This window comes from Pavona decussata, unplaced genomic scaffold, assembly GCF_977016875.1.
Source record: "Pavona decussata unplaced genomic scaffold, jaPavDecu1.1 SCAFFOLD_23, whole genome shotgun sequence".
NCBI lineage: Eukaryota > Metazoa > Cnidaria > Anthozoa > Scleractinia > Agariciidae > Pavona > Pavona decussata.
The window spans coordinates 372,026-382,500 of NW_028145446.1; the positions used below are offsets into that span (position 1 = coordinate 372,026).

General features: G+C 37.5%; 2 protein-coding genes across 6 annotated transcripts in view; both read right to left on the reverse strand.

The window, feature by feature from the left end:
* Positions 1-890: 890 nt before the first annotated feature.
* On the reverse strand, positions 891-5,544 carry LOC146485944 (ribonucleoside-diphosphate reductase subunit M2 B-like). The gene is made up of 10 exons (XM_085102583.1): positions 5,332-5,544; positions 4,630-4,774; positions 4,099-4,163; positions 3,709-3,855; positions 3,503-3,564; positions 2,859-2,943; positions 2,409-2,500; positions 2,250-2,301; positions 1,800-2,018; positions 891-1,401 (listed from the first exon to the last, which is right to left on the reverse strand). Exons 1-10 carry the CDS (start codon positions 5,446-5,448, stop codon positions 1,237-1,239), a joined length of 1,149 nt encoding a protein of 382 aa, XP_084958709.1. The 5' UTR covers positions 5,449-5,544; the 3' UTR covers positions 891-1,236.
* A 2,647-nt stretch (positions 5,545-8,191) lies between these two features.
* LOC146485945 (thrombospondin-2-like) overlaps positions 8,192-10,475 on the reverse strand; it is a 35,790-nt gene continuing 33,506 nt past the window's right edge. For all 5 annotated transcript variants that reach the window (XM_085102568.1, XM_085102579.1, XM_085102572.1 and 2 more), the window contains 3 exons: positions 9,498-9,617; positions 9,323-9,411; positions 8,192-8,882 (listed from right to left, as the gene is read on the reverse strand). In XM_085102568.1, the coding sequence (XP_084958694.1) occupies positions 8,768-8,882; positions 9,323-9,411; positions 9,498-9,617 (324 nt within the window). In that variant the 3' untranslated portion in view covers positions 8,192-8,767. The remainder of the gene's footprint in view (positions 8,883-9,322; positions 9,412-9,497; positions 9,618-10,475) is intronic.

A 10,475-nucleotide genomic window follows, 5' to 3' on the forward strand; every position in this document is an offset into this window, starting at 1 on the left:
TTGCTTTATATTTTGGCACTTATTAGAAATATTGTTGCTAAATTATCTCTGAAAAATGCGTGGTTACCCCCAATTTTCCTTTTGGATACCAATAGACCTTGCTAAGATCTGCTTTTCCCGCATAGTCAAAAACCGCACAAAAATACTTCTTCATTATTAGGCACCGTCCTTAAATTCATTTCTATAAAGACAAGTAATTGACACAATTTAAAAAATACCTTTTTATACCTTTCCTGGACTTAAGTGGTAGAATGTAACTTTGTTGGTTCCCTCGACCTTTCAACTCAAAGGTCTTCATCAGGATCTATCTATCAAAAGAGGTCAATATAATATGCTTCACGAAATTTTCTGCAGCTGATGCCTCGAGTCCAAAAAACCCCATCAGTTATTTTGCTTTACATTATTGTTTCTCTGTAACATAAGAGAACAAAAATTGTACAGATACACTTATGTTACAAAAGTTAATCACTTAGCCTTTTGCAGCCCCTGAAGGTTAGCTTCGTCTTTCCGAAAAAATTTGGTGTTTTGGATGGGAGGTCTAACACGGAGGTTTCGACTGTACTGGTATGTGAAAACATGGTTTACCAACGAGACGTGATTTTCGACGTATTTGTCAACCCGACCCAGTTTGAAAAACAAGCACCCTACCCAAAGTATTGAACCAGGGCTTAAACAAGAAGTTTCACCCCGTGCATGCCATTCTGTTCAGTGTATAAAGAAAAAGCAGTTGTACCATGATTTACCAAGAACAAAATAACTCAAAAAATAAAGAACATAAATTGCAAAAAAATGCTTTTGTGTAAAAGCAAGATTTCAACAAACATTTGAATGCCTGTGTAGGAATGAAAGGAAAAAGGAGTTTGAAGACAGAAACTCACCAAGAACAAACATTACTCAAGGCAATTTTTAATAAAGAGAGCCTTAGGAAAAACTTAAAAATATACTAACTGTACAAAGTAATACAATAATTAACAATGAGAAACAAAAGTATAAAAAATATGTACACTGGTAAAAAATCAAACTAATGCATTTGGAAAAAGTCATTTCACAAAATTAAATTAGAGCTTTGGCTTACAAGTAAAAAGAAAACTATCTAATTAATTGTGGCCATAGTGCACAATATGTACAGTTTTTATGTGCAAGCACGACTTGTTTCCATTTCTTGTTTAAATTGTAAAAACTTGCTCATTTTGCCTTTTTTTTTTTTGCTGTTTCAGAAACACTTAATATTGTTATCTAAAAATCTGCGTCTGTTTGGAATGTATGCTCTGAAGTCGATTTCTTGCTCATGGACATCACTCCAGCCTTCTGGTATTCTGCAACTCTCTTCTCGAAAAAGTTTGTCTTTCCTTCCAAGGAAATGTTTTCCATGAAGTCAAATGGATTTGGAACATTGTAAACCTGTGAAAAAAAGAAAAAATATTTAATTACAATAATCGCCAACAGAACAATAAAAGAGTGCTTACTCAGAAATTTCTCATGCACAGCTCTAGTTAAATTACAAAACAGATCTCAGATTCTCCAGGGCTCCAAATTATCCCGAAATAGTGTAAATTGTCCAAGTCTTTGGAGGACCTGTAATGAAAGCCATTTTCTTAGACTTTCAAGTCCTGAAAAAAGGACTCAGTAAAATTTCAGGCATTATTTGTTAAACACTTGTTCCTTGAAATTAAAGGTAAATTTTTTGGCAAGTCTCAAACAAAATGTACTCCAATAAACGGGGTGAAACCTTCCTTTTAATGCCTGGAGGCCAATTCATAACTGCACAGCGGAGGTAAAGTTGATCATTAAATATTTACCTTAGAGCAGTTGAGAGCCACTAGAAGTCTGTCAGCAACAAATTCAATGTACTGTTTCATAAGAGTGTGATTCATGCCAATGAGTTTACAAGGAAGGGCTTCTGTGAGGAACTCTTGTTCAATGACAACAGCATCCTTGATGATTTCCTTGATCTTCTCTTCCGATGGTTTGTGGACCAGGTACGAAAACATCAGGCAGGCAAAGTCACAGTGAAGACCCTGGAGGGAACAGATTGGTGCAATACATTAGACAGAGTCAACAGTGCTCCAGATAAAAAGCTTTAAAGTCAGTGAGTGAAGTAATTATATTCAAGGGATCAGTAGAACACTGCATTTTCCCTAAATCTACTTCAGTTTACCATTCAACATGGCGGAGTCGTCTTCACAGATGGTTAATTTGTACTCATTTGTACACTTGGCACAGGTGTTATATCTAAATTGTTCACATACCTCATCACGGCTTATGAGTTCATTTGAGAAGGTCAGTCCTGGCATCTTGCCCCTTGGGGAGAAAGCACAGCAGTTGAGACTTTGACATTACAAAAGAGATATTTATAGTCAGTGTAAGCCTTTATCTTTATGTCATGAAGTAGATTCGAGCATTCTCACCTCTTTTTCAGCCAGAAGATGGCAGCAAAAGATCCAGAGAAAAAGATCCCTTCCACAGCAGCAAAGGCAACTACCCTCTCGCCATAGGATGCCTGTGAAGATTTAATAATTATAAATGTTAGACATGTAAAAGGCTCACCTATGTTGATGGGATAGAATCAACAATGAGTTCACAGACTTTCACGAATTTTTATGCCAATTTTTTTTTTATTTTTTTTTAAACCCAAAATTTGTTTATCCAATGCATACATAAATGTTTTATCAAAAAACAACTTCCAGGACTTTTTTTATATTTTCCAAGGCTAGAGTAGCAAAATATTTGCATGTAAAAGCCCCAATATTTCCACAAGAAACATTCCAAGACTTCACCAAGGATTCCTACAGCTGTAGTACAGTAAACACCCACATAAAAGAACAAGTGGATTAAGACTAGATAAGAAAATTACTCACTCTCTCAGGGTTGATCCAGTTAAGAGCCCACTGAGCCTTCCTCTTGACACAAGGCATTGTCTCAATAGCATTGAACAGCCGCTCCCTACGAAACAATCATGACAGAGGTTACACATGGCACACATAGAGGGCAGTCTTTAGATTACATAACACAATTTACTCTACTCCCTTGCCTCCGTGTCTTCCTTCCAAGGAAGAGAAGGAGACTAGTCTCATTTCCCTTACAGCAGCTGGAAATTGAACTTAGGTCATGGCCACAGGGCCGTGAGTTCCATCTGCCATGGAACCTCAAAACCACAAACTCTATTCTTCAGCCCAGTTGTAGTACAATGCATGTAACAGAAGCCTGATATTACAAATCTCCATTAGAAAGAACACTTCCCTAGCCCCTTGGCATTTTGTCCTGTCAGATTTCCTCTGTATCTTTGTAATGATTCTCACGCAATGAAAACTATTTGGTTGAAGTGTGATGCTGCTCGCAATCTAGAGTCAAGATTTTATATTTTTATATGGGCCCAAAGTAACTGGCTGTTGTGCCATGTCTGCTACTAATTAGGTTTGTATACATGGGAGGGGTCAAGTTCCTAACAAGGGTGCATAATGAAAAGGGAGAGATACAAATTGACCTGACTGAGATAACTTACTTTTCAATGGAGTCCTCAATGTAGGTTTCAATCAACAGACTGTACATCTCAGAGTGGATATTCTGGCAAATAAAAGAAACAAAAGTAATGAATCTTCAAGTACTTCTTTATAAGTGTTTACTGAAGCCAATCAACCTGACAACTATATATGCAATTCACTGCACAAAATAGTATCATCATCAAAATGCATAGGAATTCTTTCTCACCTCAATTGCAATCTGGAAACCATAGAAACATCTTGCTTCTGGTACCTGGACTTCTTGACTGAAGCATTCCACCAAGTTCTCATTGACAATGCCGTCGCTGGCAGCAAAGAAGGCCAGGACATGCGAGATGAAGTACCTTTCATTGTCCTGAAAATGTTTAGAAGAAAAGCAGAGGTTAGCACAATGGACAACCTTTACGCCACAATATCAATACGGATATTCTTCTTATTGTTTTCAATATTTCTTATGGTGCCAGTTGGAAGAATTTTCTTAAACATCAAGTTGTTCAGCTTTGGTGATCATTTCATCTATTCTCATTAGTTGGATGTTTGAACAAGGAGTGAGATTGTAAGGAGCAATATGATGCTGAGCACTGGTTTCAAATCTTACCGAAAGAGAGGCCCAATCATCCTTGTCTTTGGAGAGATCAACTTCCTCTGCCGTCCAGAAGGATGCTGTTATCATAAAAATAAAGTTAGTCAATTCATAACAGAGGTAGAAAAGCAGAAAACCAAGATAATCTTCGTTATGAAAGGGATTTATATTCATTTAGTTCTAAGTCTGCATTTCTTGGACATTATGAAGTCTCCAGTCAAGACTTAATTAAACATGGAAGAAATAAATTCACTATTGTCAGAAGTTATGTAAACCTACCATAAACCCCGTCAATACCATTACCGATTTTATTTGTTTAACAATCTTTTGAAAGTTTTTCTTACAGGGAAACAGTACACAGACCATTCTCTTTATAAAGTTCCAATGAAAAAGGAGTTTTTAGCTTTAAAAAGCTCTTAAAACAGTAGTGGTGCAGCTCTCTGACTCAAAAGCTTGTAATTATTGTTTTATTGGCGTAGCAGATTCTATTTTTTAGGGTTGAGGTATTGCTATGTTAATACAAGGCTCTTTAAAATACGCTCTTACCTTCAGCCTTTTTGTACATTTGCCAGATGTCTTTATATTGAATGGGTAGGAGAACAAATCGGCGTGGATTTTCACGAAGAAGGGGTTCGCTTTCGGTATCGAACTTCGGTTTGGCTTTGTAGACTGGTTTCTCGGGCCCATGATGCTGAGAAGAAAAAAAAGCATGACAACTTAATTTTTACAGTCAAATAAAGTGTTGGACTATGTGAAACCTATGAAATAGTTTGCTGTAAACACGCCTTTTCGAGAAGAATTTTTTCCGCTTTAGGATTTTATAGCGCCAAATACCATTGTAGTTGCAACGAACTTCTTTTGTTCACCAACGTTGGTTTCAACATTTTGTTTGCCAAAAGAGCAAAATATTACAAACCTACGACACAATCTCAACTTATGCGAAGGAAACTTTCAGTAAAATTTAGCCAAATCATTTATACCCCAGCGAAGACGTGCCAAAGTCTACCATTCCAAAAGCCCTCGTGATATCCGTGCACGCTTGTGGCGAAGCTCAAGCCGGTTGGGCATTTGGAGCTAAAAACATTTTAGAACGGAAAAGTCTTGGACCTTAAGATAAAGTACGTAGACAAACTTCACTCATTTGAGCTATTTTTGGTAGCCTGCACACTCATAAACGGCCAGAAATCTGAAATGAAATTTTTTTCTCCCGCCAAAATCGAAGTTGTGGTTGCGATTCAACCGTCCTACCTCGACGTTCTTTTGGTTGCATTTGTCGTCGTCCTCGTTGATATCAATATCCTTGAGGTTCTTCGTGAGCTTGCTGAGGTCGTCGTTCTTAACTATATAGTTGAATTCTCCAATCATGATTATTTACGGAGCTAAAACTGACTACAGGGAAGAAACTACAAAAAGCTGGGAGATGCAATGTACAAAGAAGCAGAGGAAGGAATGATCGATGAACGACGCGACGCTAAAACTTGAATTTACCCGGGCAAAATATAATAGCCAATCAGCGACGGTGTTATATAAGAAATATTGATTTTAATTGGCTGGCTTCATTCCCGGGAAAAGTCTCTTTTTGATGCGGTGCCAATCTTCTGCCATATTTGGAGAACAATAGCTGGCAAACAACAAAAAACAGCGGGAAACAAAACCCTTTGTGCCAGCCTCGTTCCCAGACGAGAACGACAATGCGTTAGCGCCCGCGTGACATTAACCAGCAGATGGTCGCTTGAAAAATCCCCGGATATTCCTGCGCCATTTTGTTTTGTACTTCTGAAACCAACAGAAACACAGATATTGGAAGTTGGTAAGCTAGGTTTTTGTCATTATATATCTTACATTTTTGGTAATTTATCTCTCAAAGACCTGTTAGCGGGCATTAGTCTAACTGCAATCATTTTATTTGGCCAGACTTCACCTGGAAAGATGTCAATGTACGGTATAGATGGGAATAGGTCCCGTTGCTCGCATTTTTGGGATGACTTTTTGAGCTGTGTTTATCGAGTTGGTCGTAATCATCAGTGGACGCAGTGTGCGAATTATAGGGAAGATTATTTTGAATGTCTGCATCACAAAAAACTGGTAAGCTACTAGATGTGTTATCAAAATCAAGTTTCCCTTCACAACATACAGCATTTATAATACTAACCTTACATAAAGAGGTTTTTGACGGGGGCCATGTTTGAGGTACAAAACAATTTATAACGATTGCTCTTTGGGAAATAAATATAACTGTTATGCAGATATTTTTTTATTGTTCTGTTCGTCCAACATGGCCACTGTGAAAACCCTCTATAACCTTACAGCGTATAATGCATAGGGTGCGTCTCTATGGGAAAATCTGAATCCGGATTTTTGATCCAAAATCACTCAGATCATGGTGTATGAAGGAACCGACAAATCCTTATGCAGAGTGGATTTGTCGGTTCCTTTGATACACCAACATCCAAGTGATCTTGGATCAGAAATCCGGATTTGGATTTTACCAAAGAAACACACCCACAGTCAAGCATACGCAGCACAGTTCAACTGATGGGTGATCGAAAGGAGGAAAATTCTGTAATGCACTGAAAAGTAGCACCTTCAGGGTCATCTGGTTAAAGTAACCCTTGGTTTTTGTACATTGGGAAAATCACAGGTGATTGAGAATTATCTTATTGTTTGCAGATCATCCCAGATTTTCCCAACTTACGACAACACAATGGCAATGACACCCTGGGCCCAGTTGCTCGAAGCATGGTTAGCGCTAACCCGGGTTAAATACCATGACAACCTATAAGTTTTAATACCTCTTAACCAATGGTTAGCGCTAACCATGCTTTGAGCAACTCAACCCTGATTGTTAAAAGTCAGTTAACTGTCCTCATTAAATATGCAAGCTGAAGGCTGGTCTGATCCCTCAGTTTCCACTCCGTCCTCAGTGGCTCTCATCCCTTTGCACATTTTCTGTTGTAACAAGCTGTCAGTACATATTGTGGGATTTCTCTCACTTTCTGTCACTCTAGAAATCTCACTTAAGAGCTCCCTTTATCCTGCCTCCCCAACACCTTTAATTTCCCCTCCTTTGTGCGCTCATATGACTTAAGTGTGATATGTTTATCACACAGCATTTTATAGTACAGACATGCACCAAAACTAGTGCCAACACCAGACCACACAGTTGTATACTATTTGTATGCACCTTGGCTGAAAGAGTGAATAGTGTAGTTTTGAAGAAAAATGGCATAATAATAAATGATTTATTCAGAGGAAATGTGTGTAACATTACTGGATATTTTTTCTGCATCAGTTGTTTTCTGAGGCTTGAAAAAATGAAAGCTCGCCAATTAAAATTCTCAGTAGTATTACACAGCATTTTACAGAATACTCAACCTCTTTTTCATTCATTCACGTCCAACCCTAAAATACTATCACCCCACCTTAGATGTCCTTGCTGCTTTTCTTTCTCATAGTATACAAGACTTGGAAAGATTCAAAGACAAAAAGAGAAGCTGATCAAGGAGGGCAAGTGGCCACCAAACCCAGAAACAGTTGCACAACCAGCAGAATTGTGATGGCATCAGTTACTGGTATTTTGTACTAAATTGGGGTAATGATCAAAGATGTGGTTTGTTTGCGAAAAGATTGATGCCCATCTGCAAAAGTGAACAGAAACATGTACAGTTCTTTAGTTTTGTTTTTAACTCCATTAAGCGGATGTTTTAACTTTGAGTAAATGTCAAAGTGGTTGTAATTACCAGGATGAGACTGGTATAGGGCAAAATATCATTTATGAGGAAATGTAAGGTGCAAAATGAAATGTTGTCATTGTGTGATCGAAATAAAGGCCCAGTACAGAGTCAGATATTTGGAAAGCTGTCTTTGACTAAATATTTGTTGTCACGTTTAGCAAACATTCTTTATGATTTGCTTAAAGGAGACTCAACATGAGTAGCAAACAGTCTACCCATGTCCATTAAGAAGGAGTTGGTCTATCAGATTATTGGCATCTTGCTGAAAAAAGCCAGACATTAAAATAATTTGTTTGTTGACTGTTTTTTTGTTTGTTGGTTTGTCTTTGCCATCTTGGCAGGCTGAACACACAACACACAAATCACCATGTTACATCTATGAAAGTTTTTATTATTATTATTTAATATATATGAAAAGCAATATTTCTACTGCAACATTTTACTGGCAGCATACTTCCAGGGACAATAACTATTGTTATAAAAGCTTGTAAATGACTAACTGCCTGTCTAAGGGGACAATAACAGTACTGTTTGAGTTGCTTCATGCCACTAAAACCAGGCGAAGCCCTGCCTGCGTAGACCGCCTGTGGTTCTGTGCATCTTTACCTTTTTTTGCCTTTTTGATGACCAACAGTCTAACCACTACATTACTGTAGAATCTACATCACATTTCTGTGAAGTATGACATAGAAAATCAACAAATTCTCTAGAGCTGGTATATCTCTGCCTAGAAAATAATAATGTATGTTCTTCTTGATTAATTTCAAGATGATGATCTAGGTGTATGTTCTCTTCAACTAGAACGTTAGATGGTTCGACTACATGTTTGTATTTATAAAATCCTAAAAAACTGTTAATGTTTTAAGTCAACTGGACATATGTCTGTCTACTTCTTGTCAACTATTCCCATAGTAACAGCAATGATTGGGCATCTTTGTCACATGTCTTGTTCAGTTTAGCTTGGTTAACTCCAGTGATGACGACAGCCAGTTTGTTCCATTGAGGAAGCCATGCTTCTTTAAAGGACCACTGTCTTTCAGCTGATTGCCTTCTCCTTGGTTGCACCTGTTTTGATGTTCGACCAAAAGCATCATTAACAGTCATGTGACAACATTGTTTCATCATAGCTTTGTTTTTGCATCTGCTGAAAATTAAGTTTGGGGATTGCTCCTGGGGAATAGGTGTCAGTAATGCAGTGTAGGTGGGAATTATCACTGATTTGACTTTGATTTTGTAAGTACAACTACAAGCAACATACAGGCATCTATTTAAACTCAGGTAACCACCTATTATATGTCTTTTCACCTTTTACAATAGCCATGGGGGTTGTCTCAGACGTCTGCCTACTTTGACTATAGCCCCTACTCCAACTCCAAAGGTTGTGGTAACCCCTGATTAGGATTTAGCTGTCCAAATCTAAAAATACATCAAAACCATGCATCCTTGAATCAAGGAAAAGCATGAAAAAACAAACTAAATCATGCTAACATTAGTAAATAACTTACTTGTAATATCTGACCAGTCCTTGTTCAGTTCCTTCCAGATACTTGTCATAATAAATTGACACATTGACAACTGTATTCCAGATTTGGACCTACGGCAAAAACAGAAAGTGCATTCACCTAATTAAAGAAGGTGTTGTTTACAGATTTTAGTGGGTCATCGTGACACACACAGTACCTCATCTATCTGTCCTTTCAAATGCTTAACACCATTCTGACCTAAGAGAAGGTTAGTTTGTACGGAGGGAGCTGAAATGTTGCTCATCACTTGCTCCACTTTGCCATTAACAAACACAACCTGTAAAAACAGCAAAATATTTCATCAAGCTTTAAATATACTAACAGTGTCGGGATGATGCTGTCAAAGCATTTCAAAATGTGCATATGTGTTCCCACAGTCACTTAGATTTTGCCCACCACTGACCATGTCCCAAGTACATGGACCCAAGAAGAGGGGGGCATGCATTCATTTAGAAATTAATTCACACTCAAGAAGTAAATAAAAATTGTACAAACTTCTCATTCTCATAAATGACAGTAAGTTTCAGACAATGGACAAGTTTGAAATGTTATTAACTGAAGATATGAAAGTGTTGCAAACATCCTTTTTATGCCTTTTATATATTTTTTCCCTGTAATAAATTATTTTTGAGGGTGCATATTACCAGTACCACAACAACACTGTTGTCAGCAAATGGGTAAACCTTGATTTTTAAGCCATGCATGGTTTGGCACATATACAATGTATATTAATTCAAATGTCAGATGCTAACAAATTAATAGTGCACTGGTGTTTAAGTGACAAAGTATGCACAATGAGCTATCAAACTTCAAAATAATTATGGACGGTGCCTACTAATACAGAAGTATTTTTGCACAGTTATTAGTATGGGCTACTGGAATCCAGAAAGAAAATTGGGGGTAGTGGGGCATTTTTTTAGAGATAATTGAGCAAAAAGCAGTAAAATACAAACGAATGTATGGTGTTTTTTTTTTTTTTTTTTTTTTTTTGCATGGTTACCCCCAATTTTCTGTATGAATATCAACAGCAATTGATAATCTCTACTTTTTCCGCATAGTTTTAAACCACACAAAAATATCCCTGTATTATCAGGCACCACCCATAGGAAACCAGAGTATCTCAAGATGCACAGAA